The sequence below is a fragment of the Anabrus simplex genome, chromosome 1 (assembly GCF_040414725.1).
Source record: "Anabrus simplex isolate iqAnaSimp1 chromosome 1, ASM4041472v1, whole genome shotgun sequence".
Taxonomy (NCBI): domain Eukaryota; kingdom Metazoa; phylum Arthropoda; class Insecta; order Orthoptera; family Tettigoniidae; genus Anabrus; species Anabrus simplex.
In genome coordinates this window covers 1,339,715,972-1,339,742,037 of record NC_090265.1, presented here as the reverse complement: position 1 = coordinate 1,339,742,037, position 26,066 = coordinate 1,339,715,972, and the positions used below count along the sequence as shown (strand labels likewise).

General features: G+C 38.4%; 1 protein-coding gene across 2 annotated transcripts in view; it reads right to left on the bottom strand.

Moving 5' to 3' along the window:
* Positions 1-26,066, bottom strand: part of Spag1 (Spag1 axonemal dynein assembly factor) — a 182,680-nt gene that overhangs the window by 111,810 nt on the left and 44,804 nt on the right. The window contains exon 5 of one of the 2 annotated variants that reach the window (XM_067152205.2): positions 21,928-22,095. The exons of the other annotated variant lie outside the window; for it this stretch is intronic. Coding sequence (XP_067008306.2) covers positions 21,928-22,095 — 168 coding nt within the window. The remainder of the gene's footprint in view (positions 1-21,927; positions 22,096-26,066) is intronic. 2 annotated transcript variants of the gene reach the window in all.

Here is a 26,066-nt window from a genome sequence, read left to right as displayed (position 1 = left end):
GACTGGGCCTCTTATAAGGGATTCTGATAAGTTCACCTGCATACATCCCAGCGTCAGTGGGTAGGGTCTGACACATCCCACTCTGATGAGTCTAGTGTCACACCTAAGACAAAACGCTGGTTGATAGAGCAAACGCCTGAAAAGCCTTACATCGATCGGTAGTAAATCGAGCGGGCTCTGTTACAATCACTACGGTACATATGTACTTCGTCTAATGTCACCACATTTTTCCAACAGCCCTCTGCCAGATAGCCATCATACAGCTTTCTTCTGTTAGTGCGATGTACTGAAATGTGACGAGACAACAGCTTGTGAACACGGCGCTTATGCTGCTTTTCTAATTGCAGGTACTTGTTGATTATGGGGTTAACGGTTGAACCAGACATCCCCAACTTATGTGTGATAGTCCTTTGGAGAGCAGGGTAACCACTTGTTTGCTATATTGATTATGCACTATATCTTGCATGTCTGAAATAGCTGTAGAATTAATGGTTAGGTGTAGGGCTAGATTGCATCGAGCCTGCATGCTGCCATCTTGTTAACGGATATCCAAAGAGGTTGTATGGTAAAAACTCGATGCACTAGGAGGATTCTAACACGGTTGAATTGACACATGGCGCTATCTAGCGGACAATCTAGGGACTGCTTGTAACAGATGTTAACTTCAAATCTAATTTCCAAACATAATACGGGGCTAGCACCATACTCTGCGTTCCATCATTCATGACTATGGCTCAACCTACGCAGCTGGACAAACTGAAACTAAAGCACTCAACAGTCGAATGAAGGGAGTGGATGATGTTCCCGAAACATGTATGGTAAAATAGTTTTCTATCATTATAAGGTGTATTGATACGGTGGACTCAAGTAAAACTATTTTAAATAGTTCTGTAATAGGTCGAATGTCTCTCGCTTCACTAGGAAGATAAGTAAATTTAACGATTCCTCAGCAACTGACAAAGCAGAACACAATTTGGATGATACCATCCATGATCTTATTGCAGATTATGAATACGAAAGCGATGTTCAGGTATGCGAATGGTACATAGAAAGTGCCAAGCGTGCAATCCGCAAGGCTATTAAACTCTTATCAGCAAATAACTGCAATGATACATGAGATTTAGGTCCACAGTCAGCTTATTCACAGCTGAGCCTGGAGTTAAACTGCTGACCATCAGATTAGACCTGTTCACGTGGGACACTGAAGCATGGCCATGTTTCTCGGAACAATTCCAGTCTTTGGTGGACAAAAACCCGACAGTACCCACTATAAACAAACATGTCTTTCTGCAGGGATACTGGGACAGCGAACTGAAACGTCTGGTTGATAGAATATCCGTCACAGGGGAAACATATGAACATACTAAGAAGATTCCTCAATCATGTTACAGAGACAAAAACAGAATAATTCAGTCTCACTTGGGTTACCTCGAACACCTTCAGCCCGCAATTTCAGACAACCCTCATATTCTCAATTCTACATTTACAATATGTCACTGAAGAGTTCAAGCCCTTGCCTCGATAGGAGAAAACGTAGATGTGCATGGAAGAATGTTAGCTCCGAAAATCCTGCGTGCCTTCCCCGAAGATCTTTCTCGCCGTTGGCTTCTTCATGTCAAGGTTCAGAGTGCCTTAACCACTCAAAAGATATGGGGAGATTTTTCTGCAACTACTGTTTGCGTACCGACAGCAAACAATTTTAATAATAACGCCCCAGCAAGTAAGCTCAAATCTAACATCAAACGACCACCAAATTCATACTGAGTGTTCTGTAAGAATAGCGGCCACTGGGGCCAAGACTAAGAGAATGACGAACTTTAAGAACAGAATTGAGAAACTGAAGGCTAAAGACAATGTTTTAGAGAAACTCTGCCCACCTCCATGGGTAAAATTTACGTCTACACTCAAAACTTCACATTTCTTCACACCGTTTTAGCATGGATAACAGTCCCGCCGTATGGATAACAGGACCAACTGGGGAAAATAAACTTACTCGACGCATTCTAGATGCCGGAAGCCATTCGAGTTTCATCAACTCATCTTTGGCTGATTTACTCCAGCTTAAGGTTAGTGACAAAAGAAATCTTGTGGTGACTTTATTCAAGATATCTTCTTACATCACAAGTTCCACACAACAGATAAAATTTGATATTATAGGATTTTCCACTAAAGCCAACCTCAAACTCTCAGCCTTCGAAAGCAATAATACGTATTCACGCCATCCAGCAGTACCACACGACATGGATGCACTGACATCAGTAGGTAAACTGAGACTAGCCAACCCGAAGGACGATTCATGTTCTTGATTTTCTGTGATATCGATAGCCTCCAATTCCCAGAATGTACGTAGGGTATCGCCTGATAGTTGAGATCAAAATTCTAATTGGCGCAGACCATTATTGGAAGGTAGTGAAGATAGACCAACTAATTTGAGTAACGTCATCCTTAGTCCTCCTTCAAAAGATATTTGGATGGGTCCTCAGCGGGAATAGATCAGACACTACAGTCAACCAAATTACAGTCCAGCATATCTCTCTCTCCAAAGAAATAACAAAAAAAAATTCTCAGGTATCAGATGATACCCTACAAACATTCTGAGAACTGGAGGCCATCGGTATCACAGAAAATCAAGAATGTGTACTGACAACCAAAGACAGTACCATTCTTCAAGAATTTCATCAATCTTACAGGATTGAACATGGCAGAAGAGTTGTAAAACTTCCCAGAAAGAAAGACCTACTTTCTGACAATTTATCTATGGCAGAGAGATGCTTCTACAGCCTGGAGAAGATGATGCAGACAAATGGAGAATTTAAGATTATTTATCACCAACCGATGCTTAATTGCATTTCAAAAGCACAAGTAGAAATTGTTCCTGCAGACAACACAAGGAGATGCTGATTTACCCCATCATACGGTTAAGAAAGATAAGAAAGGCAGCACTAAATTCAGAATTGTTTTTGACACTTTCTCACATCGAAAGGGTTATCCATCCGTCAATGATGCCTTGGAAATGGGAGCAAACCTGTGAGTCCTTAATGAAGTGATCATTTAATTAATCATTCATATTTGAGAGTACAGAGAATATTTCATGTTACTGAGTCTTGGTAACTTGCAGGGACCAAATACATTCACATCATGGTGACATGCACAAACACCAAAATAGAATCAATGCAAAATATATAGGCCTCTAAAATAAAACTCTCCTTGGTAGAAACATCATCCTTACCTACCACACTGCAGAATGACTCAAAAGCAGAGATTCAGTCTTCCAAAAATATGCAGCAATTACCAAAACATCCGGGGTCCAACCCTTAACACACGCTGCTCACAAATCTACCAGAGGCAAGTTACTTAATCATGAAAATGCAGGCCTATCAAAATGAGGAACGCGTCCTCTTACTCATTATCACACAAAATATCACGTCCTAAACTTGCCGAAAACGGATACAAATATAAATGACGTCGTCGATCATTCCCTGTCAAGAAACAGAAAGAACACCACGCTGGTCACAAATCAGAGCACTCGTGCTCGTAAAGTGAATTCGATGGGGCAACTAAACAAAGCACAGAAACAATAGACACAAAAGGCGATATCCTTCAGTAGTTGATGGGAAATAATGCACCAGGGATACCTGCAGATAGGACGAAGGAGGAGCTGCTATAAAATGTAAAACTCCTTAAGCCTACACAATCGCAAATAACTTGGGAGATGATGTCTCTGAGTCATCACTCCAGAGATTGGTTTAAATGCAGCTCCCCATGCCACTACCCTGTGCTTATATTTTCATTTATATGTAACCACTACATCCTACATCCACTCTAATCTGCTTGTCATATTCATACCTTGGTCTACCACTGCCTATACTTTCCTCAAACACTAACTGAACAAGTCCTGGGTGTGCCAAGATGTGTCACATCATTCTACCTCTTCTGGTCAAATTTAGCCAAATCGATCCCCTCTCATCAATTCGTGATTCGATCTATCCATCTCTCCTACAGCATTCTTCTGTAACACCACATTTCAAAAGCCTCTATTCACTTTCTTTCTAAGCTAGTTATCATGCATGTTTCACTTCTATAAAATGCCACACCCCACATGAAAGTCTTCAAAAATGTAATTCTTATATCAATGTTCGAAGTGAGCAAATTTCTTTTCTTAAAAAAGGCCTTCCATGACTGTGCGAGTCAGCATTTTATGTCTTCTGTAATTCTGCAATTGTTAGTTACTTAAATACCCAAGTAACCATATTCATCTACTTCCCAAGACTCCATTTCCTAATCTAATATTTCCTGCATCACCTGACTCTGTTCGACAGCACTTGATTACTTTTGTTTTGGACTTACTGATTTTCATCTCGGACTCCCTTCTCCATGACTATGTCCGTACCATTCAGCAATTTCTCCAGATCTTCAACAGTCTCAGATAACATATCATCAGCAAATCTCAGGGTTTTGATTTCCTCTCCTTGGATTGTAACTCCCTTTCTAAATTCCTTTTTCATTTCTGATACCGCATGTTGTATATAAACAATGAAAAGGAGAGGGGGGGAACTACAGCCTTGCCTCACTCCTTTCTGGATTGCTGCTTCCTTTTTTTAAAGCCCTCGATTCTTATCACTGCTGACTGATTTTTATACAGATTGTAGATAATTCTTCTCTGTATCTGATCTCGATCACCTTCAGAATCTCAAATAGCTTGGTCCAATCAATATTAACGAATGACTTTTCTAAATCTACGAATGCCATCTACATGGGCTTATCCTCCTTAATTCGGTCCTGTAAGATTCAAATGTAAGGTAAGAATTGCTTCATGTGTTCCAACATTTCATCTGGAACTAAACTGATCTTCTCCCAACTCAGTTTCAACTTTTCTTTCCATTCTTCTGAAAACAAAACGGGTTAAAATTTTGCAAGCGTGATACTAAACAAATGGTGCAGTAGTTTTCACACTTGTCAGCACCGGCTTTCTTGGGAATAGGTATAACAACATTCAGCCAAATATCGGGTGGCACTTCTGTTTCATACACCTTACACACGCAATGGAATAACCTAGTTCCTATTTACGTCTTTCAAAGATCTGCTGAATTCTAACCTCAAAATTGGATCTCCCATTTCATAACCATTAAAAGCCTTTCTCTTCCAGAACCACATCACCTAGGTCCTTACCTTGATACAACAGTCAGATATGTTCCTGCAATCTTTCTGCCTTGTCTTCTTTCACTAGAAGTAGTTTTCCATCTGAGCTCTCAATATTCACACACCTAGTTTTCCTTTTTCCCAAGGTTTCTTTGATTCTACCATACAACTTTCAACATCCTTGCACAGCTCTTTCAGCCATTCTTCCTTAGCTGTCCTGCACTTTCTAGCCTCTTCATTCTTTAATAGTCTTTATTCTCTTCTGCCCTCCTCATTGATTACATTCTTTTCTTTCATTGTTCATCAAACAGGTCTAGTTTCTCCTGAGTTATCCATTGATTCTTAGTTGATCTTTCCTTTCTTCCTAACCTTTCTTCAGCAGTCCTATGGACTTCATTCTTCATGAACCTCCATTCTTCCTCTATTGTTTCCTTCAGCCTTTTCATTTAGTCCTTGTGCAACACATTCCTTGAAACAATCCCTCACACTCTTCTTTCAACTTGCATTTCATGACCAAATTTTGGTCGGAGTCCACATCTGCTCCTGAGAAAATTGTGCAAACCAACACATGGTTTCTGAATCTTTGCTTAATAATAATGAACTCTATCTGATATCTTCCAGTGTATCCATGTCTCGTCCACATATACAGCCGTTATTTGTGGTGTTTGAACTAAGTATTAGCAAGGACAAAATTATGATAGGTGCAGAATTCGACTAGTCAACTTCCTCCTTGATTCCTTCGTCCAAATCGGAATTCTCCCACCAAATTACCTTCTCTTCCTTGAACCACTACATTCCAGTCCCACATCACACTGACTGACAATCTTGTCACTTTTATGTATTGTACTAGATCTTCTATCTCTCATTTATTCTTTTGATTTCATCATCTACTGAACTAGTAGGCATATAGACCTGCACTACTGTTGTGGGCACTGGCTTGGTATCTATCTTGACAACAATAATCCTTTCACTATGCTGGTCGCAGTAACTTACCCGGTGCTCTAATTTCATATTCATTACTAAATCAACTCCTGTATTTCCCATGTTTGATTTTGTATTGATAATTCTGTAGTCAACTCACCAAAAACCCTGCTTTTCCTGGCAATGTATTTGTCTTATACCATACATACATACATACATACATACATACATACATAATCATTATAGACAGTTATGCCTTTCAGCGTTCAGTCTGCAAGCCTCTGTGAATTTACTGAACGTCGCCACAATCCACTCTTTGCAACTAGTGCTGTGGCCTCATTTAGTTCTATACCTCCTATTTTTAAATTGTTAGAAACCAAGTCACCTAGGTCTTCCTCTACTTCTCTTACCCTCCATACTAGAGTCCATTAATCTCCTAGGTAACCTATCCTCCTCCATTCGCCTCACATGACCCCACCACCGAAGCCGGTTTATGCGTACAGCTTCATCCATCGAGTTCACTCCTAAATTAGCCTTTATCTCCTCGTTCCTAGTACCCTCCTGCCATTGTTCCCACCTGTTTGTACCAGCAATCATTCTCGCCACTTTTATGTGTTACTTTTAACTTATGAATAAGATATCCTGAGTCCCCCCAGCGTTTGCTCCTGTAAAGCAAAGTTAGTCTGAAAACAGACCGATGTAAAGAGTTTCGTGTGGGAGATGACTTCCTTCTTACAGAACACTGTTGATCGCAACTGCGAGCTCACTGCATTAGCTTTACTACACCTTGTTTCAATCTCACTATATTACCATCCTGGAAGAGCACACAACCTAAACACTTAAAAGTATCTACTTGTTCCAGCTTTGTATCACCAATCTGACATTCAATTCTGTTGAATTTCTTACCTACTGACATCAATTTAGTCTTCGAGAGGCTAATTTTCATACCATACTCGTTGCACCAATTTTGAAGTTCCAAGATATTAGATTGCAGGCTTCCGGCACAATCTGCCATTAAGACCAAGTCATCAGCATAGGCCAGACTGCTTACTACATTTCTACCTAACTGAATCTTCCCTGCCACTTTATACCTTTCATCAAATGATCCATGTAAACTACGAACAACAAAGCTGAAACATTATAGCCTTGTCTAACTCCTGTAAGTACCCTGAACCAAGAACTCATTCCACCATCAATTCTCACTGCAGCCCAATAGTCAACAAAAATCCCTTTGACTGAGTTTAATAATCTACCTTTAATCCCATAGTCCCCCAGTATGGCGAACATCTTTTCCCTCGGTACCCTGTCATATGCTTTCTCTAGATCTACAAAACAAACAACTGTCTATTCAAATCAGAACATTTTTCAATTACCTGAAAATCTGACTGACAGTCCCTCTGTGGTCTGAAACCACACTGGTTTTCATCCAACTTCCCCTCAACCATTGATCACACCTTCCCTTCCAATATGCCAGTGAATACTTTGCCTGGTATACTAATCAATGAGAAACCTCGATAGTTGTTGCAAACCTTTCTGTTCCCTTGCTTATAGATAGGTGCAATTACTGCTTTTGTCTAATCTGAAGGTAACTTACCAACACTTCATGCTAATCTTACTAGTCTATGAAGCTATTTCATCCCTGCCTTCCCACTATACTTTGACATTTCAAGTTTATTTCATCTATTCCTGCTGCTTTATGACAATGAGTTTTATTTGCCATCCTTTCCACTTCCTCAAGCATCATTTCACTTATACCAACTACATTAATTTTAGTCTATCCATTACCCTTTTCAGATTCTCTAACCTACCACAATGATTCAAACTTCTAACATTCCAAGCTTTGACTCGCAGAATATCACTATCCTTCAGTCTGATGATTTCCCCCCCACTCATGCAGTCCTCACCCAGATTCTGAATGGGGAGCTGTTTTACTTCTGGAATATTTTGCCCGGGAGGAAGCCATCATCAGTGCATCATTCATAGAGAGAGAGCTACATGTCCTCGGGAGTTACTTATGTCTGTAATTTCCTGTTGCTTTCAGCCGTGTAGCAATATCAACACAGCTAAGCCATGTTAAGTATTATTACAAGGCCATATCAGTCAATCATCTAGACTGCCACCATTGCAACTTATGAAAGGCTGTTATCTCCTGTTCGATGAACAGTTCATTAGTCTGATCTCTCGACAGATAACCACCTGATATGGTTGCACCTGCAGCTCAGCTATCTGCTTCACTGGGATACACAAGCCGCCTCACCGCGTCAAGGTCACATGGTTCGCAGGGGAGGACTTCGGAAATGAAGTAAAAAATAAAAAGAGTGGGAAGTGAGTTGGTACAGATTGTTACTAGCCCAATTCAAGGCTTGGAAGTGGAGGCCTCACCCACACATGCTAGAGAGGCATCCATGGTTCCTCCACATGGGTGATACGGTGGTTCAGGTGAAGTGGGGTTGGTGATTGAGGTGATGGCTCACTGTGGGGTGCTGGTAACAACACATCACTTTGCTCTACATAGCCTGGACGAGCCGCACGTTGGGAAAGGGGCGATCCCAACCTAGGGGGAAAGTCATGCCAAGTGGAGACCACATGAGTAGGCCAATTGAAGGGGGAACAAACCTGGCAAGGTTCGGGCCAGGGGTGGACCTGTGGATGGACGACTGAGGGGCGTGATCTCTGCTCGGAGAGCCTGAGTTGCGGGAGGACAATGTTTGGCTGTATGCCTCACCACGGATGGTGAGAACGACACTCAAGACCCTAGAAGGGGCAAAAACCCTATGATTGATTGAAATATGGATGCTTATAAAGAACCAATTTCAAAAACTTCTAAATCAACGGGAGCCATGGAAGCTCCAGTAAAGCAGATACGGTAGCAAGCCCAAAATTTTAAAAAATGGAGACAAAAGTCTCAATTGGACAGGCCGTCGCCGACTCAAAACAAGAAATAGTAACAGAAGCTCCAGTAGAGCAGACTGCTACCACAGGCAAACCAGGAATGTCCGTAGAAACGGTACTGAAGCTTTCTGCATCGAAAATCAACAAATTTTATATCGACAGACCACCTCGCAACAGTGCATATTACAAGGAAAGGAGGAGAGCGAGGAAAGAAGCCAAAATAGCGGCTGGAACTTGGACGGAGAAGAAGTCAAGGAACAGGGATCGGCGAGAGGCTATCCCTCCGACAATGCCAAAAAGGCCAAGGTCGGGGGGATAGTACGCCATCAAGTTCGGCTACAAAACCGCCCGCCAAGAAACAGAAAGAAGAGACGGTCATGTCCTTTTCAGAAAGACTAACTTCAATCAAGGTAGCAATAATACATAAAACCTTTCCAGGTGGGAAACTGAAGGAGGTATCGTTCTACGTTGCAATTTTATTTTACGTAAATAAATATCACACAAGAACACGTTCACTTCCTGGTCTAAACTACTTTATTTACACTGAAGTCGATTCTGACAAGTACAGATATCAACAACGCTGATGCGCGCACTATACCATATTCAGACTTGAATTCACCGCCTCCCTCACTTGAGTCCAGTAAGCAGACTCCACCTCGGAGCCCAACAGTCACTCCCAGTCCATCACTTGCCTGAGCCCCAAGAACCAAGATCTGCGAACTTAGAACTAAGAACTGCCTTCACTGACTGACAGCTCGATATTTATACTACTCGATCAACCATCTAGAATGATCGACTTCTGGAAGAGTTCTTACAAGACTCTAAAGAAACACACTCGAAACATCGATCGACCAGCTAGTCAAATGGGTACTCGAACATTCCTTCAACATTTAAAAATGTACATGGAAATATCTACAACATTCGTAATGTCTCTACATGTATCTGGATAATAAAACCTTGCCGTAAGTTTCCAGAACCTTTCACCTATACCAATTTATAGTACAATAAGTCTAACATATGAACATTATGGAATTTTTTACCGCTTTTGACTCTATAGATTTTGAGGTTATACACAATACGCATTTGAGGTTATATAATTCTATACCACATATTTACAGAGAAACCATATACTAGTCATGATTAACACTTAATAAAAGATAATTTAGCATTAAATAAACTATAATTAGAATATATTAAACACAATAATTGAAGGTTTTACGTCAGTTACGATGTCGTACCTATGACAGAGGAAGACATGAAGGAACTTTCATCTGCTCTGATAGCAGCAAATGAAACCGCTGTCGGGCGGATGCCTTCCATGCTTCCTCGAATCTCCAAGGCTGGAAAGTGGAACAAAGGTACTGATCTGTGCAAATCCATAAACTACTGGCTGGAGCAGACAGTAGCCAATTGCAACGCTTGGAAAGGGAAGAATTTGGAGGTGGCAGAAGCCAAGAAGGTGCTGAATACTACAAAGGTCATCACAAAGTTTCCTCCTCCATTTGATAAGATGAAGGTTGATGTGCTTGTCAGGATACATCAGCACGACACCAAACTTCTGGCGAAAGAGTGGAGAGTGCTGAATGCAACAACTACTGATGACACCGGAAGGACAACTGTTTTGGCCCTTAATGAAAGAGACTGTGAAGAGCTCAACAAGAGAGGCCTTAAGACCAAGCTTGGAATTGGGCAAATCAAATTTCAAGTAATTAAGGGAAAAACAAAACCTAGCGTTGGCAAGGATGGTACTGAAAGTTCTACAGGCCAACCTATAACATAAGAAGTCAGCTGTGGCCAATTTTGTCAGGAAGTTCAACTCCGAGGCTATCAATGTGGCTCTTATACAACAGCCATGGGTAGTTAAGGGCAGAGTAGCAGGACTGGCAGAATCTGGAAATAAGCTAATGTACGATACTACATCGAATATGCCTAGAACATGTTTACTTGTGAACAGAAATCTAAAATGCCTTCTGTTGCAGGAACATTGTTCGAAGGACTTAGTGGCGGCCAAGATAAAACTTGGAAATCGGGAAGGTCCCAGAGAAATAACCATAGGCTCTGCATACCTCCTATATGACTCAACTAATCAGTCCCCATCAAGTTGAGAACCCAATTTGCAACGCAAAGTGGAAGGGTGAACACCTAGCCCTTGGAGCAGTCGCTAATACACACCACACAGCATGGGGCAACACGAACTGCAATACAAGAGGTGAGTCTTTATTATTGGAACTGAGTTGACAATATTAAACTTAGGAAACAAGTCTACATTTATAATTTTTTTTAAACGTAGAGAGGTAATAGACATTACACTAAGCACTACGCATATTGCAAATTTTAATAAAGACTGCATGATGCTGGAGGAACCATCATTGACAGACCACCAGCACACCCAATTTGCAATAGATGCAAGACAATGTGGACTGAGATGTACGGAGACCCAAAAAGACCTAACTGGGATAGATACAGAGAAGTTCTGGGGAAGGCTGTACAAAAAATTCCAACTAACATGAGGACAGAAAGAATTGGATAAGGCAGTGGAACTATTAGAAGAGGCCATTATAGACTCATTCCATGACAACTGCCCTCTCAAAGAAAAGAAAAACACCAAAAAAGTAAGACTGTGAAGACGGTGGAACAACAAAATAGCCAAAATGAAAAAAGAGGTTAGGATGTTGTATAGAATATCATCTAGAAATGGTATGTGGGACACATATCATAGGAAACTCACTGAGTCATCGACTGTAACTCGATCCGAGTATATATAACTTCTTCCTGCATACACTTATGGCGATGATGGGATAGGCCTAGGAGCGGGAAGGAATCAGCCGTGGTTTTAATTAAGGTACAGCCCCAGCATTTGCCCGATGTGAAAATGGGAAACTACGGAAAACCATCTTCAAGGCTGCCAACAGTGGGGCTCGAACCCACTATCTCCCAGATGGAAGCTACAGCCGTGCGCCCCTAACCACACGGCCAACTCGCCCAGTACGCTTAGCTCTAGCAAGCCAGTTCTCATTCTTCTAACAACAGGCTATACACAGGGCTCTCATTTTGACCTTAGTTTGTTTTGTTTAAAAAAATTATTTTTTATCCATGTCATACTGGCGATCAATAATTTCTACTGCAAATGGGAATTAACATTTACTGAGTATGGAGTTACAAATATGTCAAACCGAAATGCATAATTCCTGGAATCTTGATCAGAACTGACCCTGCAGTCTAACAAGGATTTCAGAATATTTTTCGAGGTCACACTTAGAAAGAGAATCTTTCTCAGAAGTAAACTATGGAAAGTGGTTAGTGTTGTTATTGCAGCAGATGGATGCATGACGTCATGAATACAAACCCATAGGCTATGCAAGAATGGTCTACAATTGTTCCTGATCCCTCCACAGCATACCTGCTTGTCACTTATGTAGGTAATATGGTGAAATATTGATTGTGTAATTCAATTGTTCGGTATCATACGTGTCAATAGTCCTCGGTGTGCTGCAACTTTGACGGGCCTCCTGTATATGAATTTAAGTGTCCTTTCACTATCAGCTATAGTTCTCATTACTGCTGTTCTCAGCCTTTAAACTTAATTTCTCAATTGTTAATCACATTGGATCTGCAGATTTACTGGTTTTCTGTTTCCATCAACCATCACGTGTGTCTAACCTCATCCCGTTGATCTATATGGTTGGGTATGCAGCAAGACGAATCTTCGCAGATCGTTTTTACAACCGGATGCCATCCTGATGTTAACCGCATCAGAGGAGTTAATGAAATTAAATGACATATATGGAAGAAGATGAATAAAAATTGGCCGAAAGATCAAAACAAATTGCCTAGGCTTCGCCGACAATGTAGCATTACTAGCAGTGGACATAAAAGATGCAAAAACCCAGATATCAGAACTTCAAAACATTGCAAATGAAATTGGCCTCAAAATATCGCTTGAAAAAACGAAATTATGCCCCTAAAACCAACAACTAAAAGAAGTTACCATACATGGTTATAAAATCAAAATAGTAACTCAATTTAAATATCTTGAAGAAGTAATAACACATAACCTAAATGAAAAAATCCCAATCCAAACAAGAACAAATAGATTAGCTAAAGCACAAAAATTAACATGGGACATCTACAAAAAAGAAATGTTTATCAATAAATGTAAAAATAAAACATTACAACCAGTTATAAAACCGGAAGCTACATATGCAGCAAAAACACTCACCTGAATAAACAATCCAAGACTGACAGACTTCAGAAAATTGAAAGGAGGATTAGAAAAACCTGCATTAAAAAAAAAAAAGCCAGAAAGATGGACAGTGGCAGATAATACCTAACAAAGTTGCATACAAATTGCCTAGGCTTCGCCGACAATGTAGCATTACTAGCAGTGGACATAAAAGATGCAAAAACCCAGATATCAGAACTTCAAAACATTGCAAATGAAATTGGCCTCAAAATATGCGTAAGAGGAGACTGGGATTCTTTGGACATATCATGAAGATGCAGGATTCGAGACTTCTGAAACAACTAGTACAACACAATCTCATCTCAAAAAATACCACAACAGGATGTAAATGGATCAGAGAAATAAAAGAGGATCTGAAGGTAATAGGCCTTACGACAGAAGACACCACAAATAAGACAAAATTGAATACAAAACCCTTACACGACACAAACCAACAATGCTCATATTTTCAACAGAGGAAAGGGCACGAAGATCAGAGTGTCTGAAGAAGTACTGGGAGGACCACAAAGCCCAAACAATCCCTTAAAAGAGACCTGAACGATGGACTGACTAAAGTGATCCTATATGGTCATAAAAGAAGGGAGGAGGGGAAGGAGAAGGTGGTAGTGTTTCACGTTGGTACCAACAACGTAAGGCAAGCTGATATAAGTACCAACATAGTTGGAGATGTGTGGGATCTGGTAAATGCAGCACGGGTGAAGTTTAAGAAAGCGGAGATTGTTATCAGTGGAATACTGTGTAGAAGGGATACTGACTGGAGGGTGATTGGGGATTTAAATGAGACTATGGAGTGGGTATGTGGGAAACTGGGAGTGAAATTTCTAGATCCTAATGGGCGGGTAGGAGATAGGGATCTGCGCTCAGATGGCCTTCATTTAAACCGCAGCGGTACGTATAAGTTAAGAAATTTGTTTGGAAGGGTAATAGGGAGGTACATTCAGGGAAACGGGATGGCCTAGGAAGCGGTGATAAGGGAACAGGGAACTAGAAATCAAGTAGGGATGACATAAAATTGTTAGTGTTGAACTGTAGAAGTATTGTAAGGAAAGGAATAGAATTAAGTAATTTATTAGATATATATTTACCAGATATTGTAATAGGAGTTGAATCATGGCTGAGAAATGATATAATGGATGCAGAAATTTTCTCACGGCACTGGAGTGTGTATCGTAGAGATAGGATAGGAAGGGTGGGAGGGGGAGTGTTCATTCTGGTGAAAGAAGAATCTGTAAGCTACGAAAAAGTTAAAGATGAGACACATGAAATTCTAGGTGTAAGGCTCATTTCTAAAGATAATAGGCAACTTGATATATTTGGAGTGTACAGATCGGGAAAGGGTAGCACTGACGCGGATTCGGAATTATTTGATAGGATAGACGGCTATGTGGGAAACGACATGGAAAGAAATGTGATTGTAGCGGGAGATCTGAATTTGCCAGATGTCAATTGGGAAGGAAATGCGAAGGACAGGAAGCATGGCCAACAAATGGTAAATAAGTTAATATGGGAAGGACAGCTGATTCAGAAAGTGATGGAACCAACCAGAAGGAAAAATATCCTGGATGTGGTGCTGATAAAACCAGATGAGCTCTATAGGGAAACTGAAGTAATAGATGGTATTAGTGATCATGAAGCTGTTTTTGTCGTAGTTCAAAATAAATGTGATAGAAAGGAAGGTCTTAAAAGTAGGACTGTTAGGCAGTACCATATGGCTGATAAAGCAGGCATGAGGCAGTTTCTAAAAAGTAACTATGATCGGTGGAAAACGGTAAATAAAAATGTAAACAAACTCTGGGATGGGTTTAAAGAAATTGTTGAGGAATGCGAAAACAGGTTTGTACCATTAAGGGTGGTAAGGAATGGTAAAGATCCACCTTATTATAATAGAGAAATAAAGAGACTAAGAAGGAGGTGCAGACTGGAAAGAAATAGAGTTAGAAATGGCTGTGGAAGTAAAGAGAAATTGAAGGAACTTACTAGAAAATTGAATCTAGCAAAGAAGGCAGCTAAGGATAACATGATGGCAAGCATAACTGGCAGTCATACGAATTTGAGTGAAAAATGGAAGGGTATGTATAGGTATTTTAAGGCAGAAACAGGTTCCAAGAAGGACATTCCAGGAATAATTAATGAACAAGGGGAGTGTGTATGTGAGGATCTTCAAAAGGCAGAAGTATTCAGTCAGCAGTATGTAAAGATTGTTGGTTACAAGGATAATGTCCAGATAAAGGTGGAGACTAAGGCCAAAGAAGTAATAAAATTTACATATGATAACAATGACATTTACTATAAGATACAAAAGTTGAAAACTAGAAAAGCGGCTGGAATTGATCAGATTTCTGGGGATATACTAAAGACAATGGGTTGGGATATAGTACCATATCTGAAGTACTTATTTGATAATTGTTTGGTCGGAGGAGCTATACCAGATGAATGGAGAGTTGCTATTGTAGCCCCTGTGTATAAAGGAAAGGGTGATAGACATAAAGCTGAAAATTACAGGCCAGTAAGTTTGACATGCATTGTATGTAAGCTTTGGGAAGGCATTCTTTCTGATTATATTAGACGTTTGTGAAATTAATAACTGGTTCGATAGAAGGCAATTCGGTTTTAGGAAAGGTTATTACACTGAAGCTCAACTTGTAGGATTCCAGCAAGATATAGCAGATACCTTGGATTCTGGAGGTCAAATGGACTGTATCGCGATTGACCTGTCTAAAGCATTTGATAGGGTGGATCATGGGAGACTACTTGCAAAAATGAGTGCAATTGGACTAGACAAAAGAGACTGAATGGGTAGCTATATTTCTAGAAAATAGATCTCAGAGAATTAGAGTAGGTGAAGCTTTATCTGACACTGTAATAATTAAGAGGGGAATTCCTCAAGGCAGTATTATCGGACCTTTATGTTTTCTTATATATATATAACTGATATGAGTAAAGGAGTGGAATCGGAGGTAAGGCTTTTTGCGGATGATGTTATTCTCTATAGAGTGATAAATAAGTTACAAGATTGTGAGCAACTGCAACGTGACCTCGAAAATGTTGTGAGATGGACAGCAGGCAATGGTATGTTGATAAACGGGGCTAAAAGTCAGGTTGTGAATTTCACAAATAGAAAAAGTCCTCTCAGTTTTAATTACTGCGTTGATGGGGTGAAAGTTCCTTTTGGGGATCAATGTAAGTATCTAGGTGTTAATATTACGAAAGATCTTCATTGGGGTAATCACATAAATGGGATTGTAAATAAAGGGTACAGATCTTTGCACATGGTTATGAGGGTGTTTAGGGGTTGTAGTAAGGATGTAAAGGAGAGGGCATATAAGTCTCTGGTAAGACCCCAACTAGAGTATGGTTCCAGTGTATGGGACCCTCACCAGGATTACCTGATTCAAGAAATGCAAAAAATCCAAAGAAAAGCAGCTCGATTTGTTCTGGGTGATTTCCGACAAAAGAGTAGCGTTACAAAAATGTTGCAATCTTTGGGTTGGGAAGAATTGAGAGAAAGAAGAAGAGCTGCTCGACTAAGTGGTACGTTACATGTAATAAATATCATTTTTGGTCCGTATTGATGATATTTGATTGAAATAATAACATTAAGTTATTTATTAGACCACCTAATCAATACAAAATCGTCTTGGATGATTCACATAAATTTGTTAGCTAATAGTGGTACATGTTTCGCCTTCCCTGAAGGCATCATCAGCCATAGTCTTAACCTTAAATTAAAAATAAGCGTCTAAATAACATGTAGTAATGAAATGAATTTTAAAATCTTGAAGAGATTTGAAGTAAAATAACATTAAAAATAACAATGATGGTTTGAAAATACAATGTGATGAGATATAATAGTGGAAGTATTAACAAAATTAACATTAGAAGGCTGCTAAAATAAGTACAATGGATAAAACAACAGATTGTTATACAACAAGTAGTAAGATTGCATAAAAGTAAAGTTGATAGTCTGGCGGTTATAATTAGACGATGGCGAAAAATCGTATATAATCAAAGTAAAGAAGAGAGAATAAAAGTCAAAGTTAGTCAAGAGATCCAAAGTTAATCATGATCTTGAAGATAAAAGACGAAAGCAGATGCATATGGTGAAGTTGTAGAACACGTTGAGGATATGAAGTTGGTGAATAGAAGTTGAAGAACAGTTTCAAATAGGATCACTATGGACCATCTCAAAATTTGAAGTGATGTTCAAATGTTGTAAATTGTGAGTTTGTAGATATTCTAGTTGAAAAAGCATATAAAAGTGGAATCTGTAAAAGGAAGCAAGACACGTAGAGTTAATTGTGTGAAAAGATATTTGAAAAATATTGAAAAATGTAAAACTCCTGACCAAAATACAAACAACAAAGTGTCCCCTTCCCATTTGACTAACATTCCCATTACAATCAACCTATCTAACGCAACCTTCTCTAACCAAGAATTAAATCTATTAGATAAAGGCATCAAACATAATTGGCCTAATCACAAAAAGGCAGGAGACATCATCACTAGCATCGCTGAAACCGAAACTAATATCGATAAACAAATCCCAATTGATAAACAGAATGACGTACGATATGAAGTAAAAAAGAAACTCCCAACTTTGATTAATGAGATAACATCTAATAATAACTACAACGTCTCGAAACAAATTCTAAACCTGAAATCCAAAATCCATAACAAGAATGTAGTAATTACAAAAGCAGATAAGGGCAACACCATAGTAATAATGAACAAACAAGATTACATCAATAAAACTGAAACCTTTTTTTCAGACAATACCTATACCTTAATTAACAAAGATCCAACAAACAAAATACAGCGTAACTTAAAGAACCTTCTTAAAAATTCTAACTTCATTTTAAATGATCAAGATTATCAGAAATTAACTATAATGAACCTAAAATTACCTACAGTCAGATCACTGCCCAAAATTCATAAAAATGATGTCCCCATTCGGCCTATAATTAATAGTATCAATAGTCCTACCTATAAAACCTCTCAATTCCTACACAAATTCCTAAAAAAACACTTCAAATTTCACAACTCCAACCCCATAAAGAACTTGATCGAACTTTGTAATTCCCTAAATAAGTTCAGTCTACAACCAAACCACGTTTTATGTTCTTTTGACATCACCAACATGTATACTAATATCCCTATCAACAATACTATTAACATCATAAAAAACAATCTGTTGAAACATAGCACATTGAGTAAAATCGAAATTGATGAATGATTAAAATTACTTAATTTCGTTTTAGACAACAACTATTTTACCTTCAATAAGAAAATTTACAAACAAGAAGGTCTAGCGATGGGAGACCCGTTATCTGGAATACTAGCCGATATATACTTAGATAATCTCAAACATAGTAAGATTATTAATAACGTCAACGGACTCTGTCTTTGGCATCGCTATGTTGATGATACCATAGCTATCATTGATAAACAAATCAACAACAGCAATAACATACTATCATTTCTCAACAACTTAGATAATAATATTAAATTCACTAAAGAAGATGAGTTCAATAACTCTTTGAACTTCTTAGATATCAAAATCACACGAGCATTGAACAAATTCGACTTCCAAATATACAGAAAACCCACCTTTTCTCCAACAACCATAAAAAATGATTCTTTACATCCCAACTCACATAAAAAAGCCACTTATCACAGTTTAATATATAGAGCATTAAAGATCCCTATGTCCTCTATTAATTTAAAGAAAGAATTACTATTCATCAACGAAATAGCTAAATTCAATGGATTTAACACGAGTATGATTGATAAAATCATCAATAAAACCAAACTGAAACTAGCTACCAATTTAACTCCATTGAAACCCGTCAAACCGAAATACGCTAAATTCACGTTCACTAACCATAGCATTTACCCAATAACCAATTCATTAATGAAGCACGAAATAAAAATAGCCTACACAACAAAAAACACTAATCGTAATTTATTCTTCAATCACAACTCTATTAACATCACAGACAATAGTTACTCTGGATCAGGAATATACAGATTGAAATGCTCTACATGTAATTTTTCTTATGTTGGCCAAACTGGCCGCAGCTTCTCTACCAGATACGCCGAGCATTACAATGCCCAAAGACACAACAAATTCTCCGCAATGGCCAACCATATGAGGGACACCGGGCATAAATTCACCACAAAAGAACAAGACCTCCATATCCTAAAAAGAGTCGATAAAAGCAAACTCATGACAGAATATGAAAACTTATTTATTTTCCTCGACCAACATTTTAATAAAGATAAAAATCTAAATGACACTATTGATAAAAAAAGCCCCTTGTATGAACAGATTCTTATTTTATTACGAGAATCAACTTCCCTCACCAACAAATTCTTAAAAATCTTCAACCTCACATCAATTAGAGTTCCCACCTCCCCTACAGCTAATATACCTTCCTCCCTTCCCCCCGCCGCTAGTACCTCTAATTCAAATACAACCAATAAACCCATAGCCACACCCACCGTAACATCGCTCCCTCCAATAGCCTTACACCGTTACAACACGCGCAGTAATACACTCTTTTCCTTCCCTCCCACCAATAGCAGCCCCCCTTCAATAGTTACGTCAACGCAAACAGATCCCCCTCCAGCACAAAACTTCAGTTATAACACACGTAGCAAGAAGTCTACTGTTGCAAATACTTCTAACTCATAATGTTACAAGCTATCTTTGTCACCGTCAAATGGTAAGTGCACACGATTCTACTTCAATATTTTTCAAATATCTTTTCACACAATTAACTCTACGTTTCTTACTTCCTTTTACAGATTCCACTTTTATATGCTTTTTCAACTAGAATATCTACAAATTCACAATTTACAACATTTGAACATCACTTCAAATTTTGAGATGGTCCATAGTGATCCTATTTGAAACTGTTCTTCAACTTCTATTCACCAACTTCATATCCTCAACGTGTTCTACAACTTCACCATATGCATCTGACTTTCGTCTTTTATCTTCAAGATCATGATTAACTTCGGATCTCTCGACTAACTTTGACTTTTATTCTCTCTTCTTTACTTTGATTATATACGATTTTTCGCCATCGTCTAATTATAACCGCCAGACTATCAACTTTACTTTTATGCAATCTTACTACTTGTTGTATAACAATCTGTTGTTTTATCCATTGTACTTATTTTAGCAGCCTTCTAATGTTAATTTTGTTAATACTTCCACTATTATATCTCATCACATTGTATTTTCAAACCATCATTGTTATTTTTAATGTTATTTTACTTCAAATCTCTTCAAGATTTTAAAATTCATTTCATTACTACATGTTATTTAGACGCTTATTTTTAATTTAAGGTTAAGACTATGGCTGATGATGCCTTCAAGGAAGGCGAAACATGTACCACTATTAGCTAACAAATTTATGTGAATCATCCAAGACGATTTTGTATTGATTAGGTGGTCTAATAAATAACTTAATGTCATTATTTCAATAAGTGGTATGTTCCGAGCTGTCAGCGGAGAGATGGCGTGGAATGATATTAGTAGACGAATAAGTTTGAATGATGTTTATAAAAGTAGGAAAGATCACAATATGAAGATAAAGTTGGAATTCAAGAGGACAAACTGGGGCAAATATTCATTTATAGGAAGGGGAGTTAGGGATTGGAATAACTTACCAAGGGAGATGTTCAATAAATTTCCAATTTCCTTGAAATCATTTAGGAAAAGGCTAGGAAAGCAACAGATAGGGAATCTGCCACCTGGGCGACTGCCCTAAATGCAGATCAGTATTGATTGATTGATTGATTGAAGAAGAAGGGAGAGGGTGAAGCCCAGTACTGACACATGGCCAACTCTTGTTGAATAGCACCAAGGGGTATGCTCAAGGCTTACCATCCTTATCCGACAGACGAATCGCCAGTATCGTATGCCCTCACTTCACATGAACCCTGCAGAGAGGCCTGGAATGGAATCCATGCTTTTGGCATGCAAGAAATTGGATACCACCACTTCTCCTACCCTGCCAACCAACATTCTGATGGCGAAGATGTTTTCGAGCAACGAACCTCAATCTTGTCTACGACGGTGTCAAACCATATAGACACTACGCCTAAGATCATGGCCATCAGACAGGCTTGTTTCCATCAACCATTATCTGATATTACCAAACTTTCACTTTGAACTTGCTTCAACCCTACGACACATTTTTGCAGTATTCTGTGTCAATGTTGTTGAATTTGTGGCACTCTATATACCATCCAATATTCTGGGTAACATTATCAGTGTTCCATACACTTCTGCACTTCGTATTTTAATTTAAATTACACTTAGCTAAACACAAAAAAATCCATGTTTTGATCATTTATACTGTTACTTAACTGATAGAATATGATCTGAAGAATGAAACTGGGAGAAGACCTTAAAAAGGATTAAAAATACACAAAATAAATTAAAAATAACTGATCAACACACGATTTCCTACTCCTTGCATACCTTTTTATAAAAGGAAACAGTATTCCAAAAGATATTAAAAAGGAGAACCATGTATATATTAAGACACACTTCCTGTTTAAGAGCAAAGAAAGATGCATCTTCATTTTCGTAGGGGACATTTGCTTGACATTTTTAATGCAACTGAAGTCACCTACTGTGAAAACAGAACAAACTGCTGATATTATATTATTATTTTTTTAAAGTAGATCAACAGTGATCTTCCAAGTCCCATACTTACAGGCCAAAGCTCTGTTGTTATAAGCTGCTGGGGTTGGGTCAAGAACTATAGCAGCACTATAATGTTCAATAGCTTGCTTGTGGTCTCCAGCTCGGTAGTACTCATTACCTCGATCCTTCTGCTGGGATGCCATATATACTTTTTCAGCATGTGTGTATTCATAATCTCCTGGGGAAAAATGTTACAAAATGATTGAAAATCAATATATAATACCAATATTATGGTTCATTACAGGCTCACTACAACTGCTAATCGAAAGAAATCAATCACGTCTACAGATATTTTCATACAACATAGCTACAAGAGTGAAGTAACAAATACTGAAGCAATAAAGCAACAAGAGTGTGTTGTCACAACAGGAATTTACTCTCTGGTGAGTACTATGTCACCTTCCAAATGCATCAACGTAACTGATTATGGTTCTTAGATGAGTGAAGAAATCAATTCTAAAACCACAAGCTCTGCTGCAATGTGGACACATCAAAATTGCTAAAGCCCCTGGCTGTTGTACAATCTGGCAAACATAAGAGTTCAACTGATTTAACCGTTAAATGCACCATTCTTATTTATTTTGACATTTAGACATTTTTCAATTCCATTGAATTTTTTTAACCCAATATAGCCAGGGTCAACAAAAATATTATTCTATAGCATACCCAAAATATTTCCTGTTCGACTGCCCACGTATACGTCTTTGCTACGCTTCAAGCTATGCTGTGGAGCTGGTTGCCGCACGGTGCTGCCTCATGTAGTAACTATGAAGATGGAACTGCCAAACACCCCATTCACAGTTACTTTGTGTAGGCATGCGATTGTTGCTTATATAAATTAGGCAACTTTGCAGGTGGGTTATAACAAATGTTATACTTTATATTATCAACTGAAGACTGTAAGAACAGGTATCATCAGCGTATTGGTGGGTGTAGTTTCAGTTGAAATAATAGTCCTTAATTGAAGTGCTATGTATTTGTAATACAAGATGCTAACACTATTCAATGCCCACCATTACAGAATTCAACCTTCACTTTTTATGCTGTAAGAAAGCAAACAAAGTTCCTTGCAAAAGCAGCTGGTGAAGACAGTGATGAGTTAATGGATGATTCCAATACTCATGAGAAAAAACCTTGGTATTATTATGACTGAAAATGTAAATTGGAATGAACACACAAGTTTATGCACTTAAGTACATGCTTCTCTTCATCCTCTCAAATATCAAGATCCTATCTCCCGCTAAATTTAAAAACTAGATTGGTTCAGACACTCATACTCCCATTATTTAATTATTGTATGATGTACTTATTGATGTGACTATTTAATAGACCAGTAAGCTACAAAAAGCAATAAATTCATGTACAAGATTCATATTTTCATTAAATTACTCTGCTCATGTAATGCCCTATTTTGAAAGACTAGGCTGGTTAAAATTTGACGAACTACGTAAGCTACACACTACTACTCTAGTGTATAGACTGTTGAATCAATCACAACCTCACTATCTTTCATCTTTGTTCAACTCACTTTCCTCCTTTCATGACCGTAATACACATTCTACTTCCTATACCATTGCCATTCCCAGCAAAAAAACCTACTGTATTTTCAACTGGTTGTTCCAAGTGTCAGGTGCCAGACTCTGGAAATCTCATTCCAGTGAATACTAGAAAATCTACAAATTTGAAGACCCTTAGATCTACTTGCTGAAATTATTTCTCAAACTACAGAACTATGTGAGTGAATGATATCTGAATGTGTAACAGGCTATATTAATTCTTAAGTTTTTAAGTTAGACTATACAGATATACTACAATGGTTCAATGAATTAAGTTGCATTAATAATATTAGTACTGTAGTGAAGTTTAAACTTTTTGTTTCTATTATACTGTGCCATTTTCCCATGGTGTAAATCAGAAAGACTCATAACTGAAATAGCAAGAATGTAAGCGCGAGGACGACAGTCCTTCAAACATGGCTCCGGACTTGGAAGTGATCCTTGTCTGACACAGTTGTATGTATGTGAAGTGTAAATATTATGAACAGGAAATCTCAACAGTGAGATATGGACTATTAGAATATTATAACAATTTAATTATGTATATGGTGATCATTTAATATTAATTTAAGTATTCTGTACGGTGTAATTAACACATTATATTAGACAAATCCAAAGAAAATAAGTAATGAATGCCATGGAAGAGTCAAACATCCAAGTCACAACAGTACACTGGTGGCGTCACGCATGTCGAAATTATCAAAACTATACTCCTTGAAGATATATAATAAGGTGTATTAAGTAAAGATTATTTTATTCTATTATTTAGATATGTTGAAAAATAGAGAATCAATAAAATATTGTTATTGTTAAATTGTTAACTTTTACTTTGCCATTAAAAAAATATATATATATTGCCAAGCAAGCTACTGTTTCTGAAAGCGTCTCAGGTGAGCAAAATTGACGATCTCATCTTACCAACACTAATATTTCAGCAGTCGACAAGTAATTAGACAAGGAATTTTAGAATGTTCTTATTCTCCTGTCTATATTCTGACAGTGCCAGGCAAGGAAATGTAGATAGTGATGCCAATGATTAAATTATTTTAGACACTTTTATGATAGTAATCTGCTTGAGCATACTGTCAATCAGTCAAGATTCTATTCAGTACAAAAAGATTCTAATAAGCCATTGAAGCTTACACAAAGTGAACCTGAGCAATATCTGGACATGTATCTTCACATCAGCTATAAAAATTCCCAGGTCAGGTTTGTATTGGTTAAAACGGTCCCGTGTTCCACATGTTTCAGAAACCATGATCAGAGATCACTGTCACAGATTCCTCATATCCTTCATGTTGACACCACATTCAGGAGGTTTCGAAAGTACATTTTCCATCTTGATGGCAAGAGCTTCAGTGATCAGACTGCCTTGTTCATCCATTACACTTACTGTCATTTCATAGAGCAATTGTTTGTTCTTTGGAAATCAATACAGTTTCTTCTTGTCCCGATTTCTTTTCACGATCTGCTTTACGTTGCACTGACACAGATAGGTCTTACGGTGACGATGGGAGAGAAAAGGCCTAGGAGTGGGAAGGAAGCAGCCGTGGTCTTAATTAAGGTTCAGACCCAGCATCTGCCTGGTGTGAAAATGGGAAACCACGGAAACCCATCTTCAGGGCTGCTGATAGTGGGGTTTCAAACCCACTATCTTCCGGATGCTTGTTCTGACTTGACTCCTCTTCAAGCTCCCTGCAAACTTTGTCCACCTTTTGTTTCTCTTTCTTCACAACCTTCTGACAAGTCCTTCTGGCTTGATGGTACTACTACTACCACCACCCTTCACACTATCTTTATCCCACTCCTTCAAACATTTTTCTCACTGCATGTCTTGTCCTTTATTCCAACATGGGTGTTTCTCTTGCTTTCTTCTCATTGCCAAGCTACTTCTTCCACATCTCTCATTCCTGATTTTAGAATCTTGTCTTAACTTTTCCAAATGAGCCTGTTTGTTCTCCTCTTTAAATTTCCATACCTAATTGTTCTTTCTCCAACCACATTTATATCTACCATTTCCCTGAGCCAAACTCTACAACCACTACCATGTGGTCGCTATCAAAAGCCTCTCATGGCATTGCGGTGACTTCTAACAGCTCTTTCTTCTTTTTTTAAATTTTTTTTCTTTTCTCTAACAGAAAGTAATCTGTGAGTGACTTTACTTTCTCCCCAGCCATATCCTATTGTTTTTTAGTGAGTTACTTTTCCTGAACTACGTGTTTCCAACTATCGTCTCATTTCTCTTGCAAAAGTCCAGTAATTTCTCATCTCTGTTCCTACTTCTGTATCCACAGGACCATTCAGTTTTGTTTTTTTTTTTTTTTTTTTTTTTTTCCCCTAGTGGTTTTAGGTTGCACAGACACAGATAGGTCTTATGGCAACGATGGGATAAGAAAGGCCTAGGAGTCTGAATAATGTGGCCGTGGCCTTAATTAAGGTACAGCCCCAGCATTTGCCTGGTGTGAAAATGGGAAACGATGGAAACATCTAGTTCTTCTACTCTATCACAGTCTGTGCTCATATGGGCATTCAGACCCCGACAATTATCAGTAATCTGTCTCTGATATCCTTCCCACTTTCATTAGGAATTTCT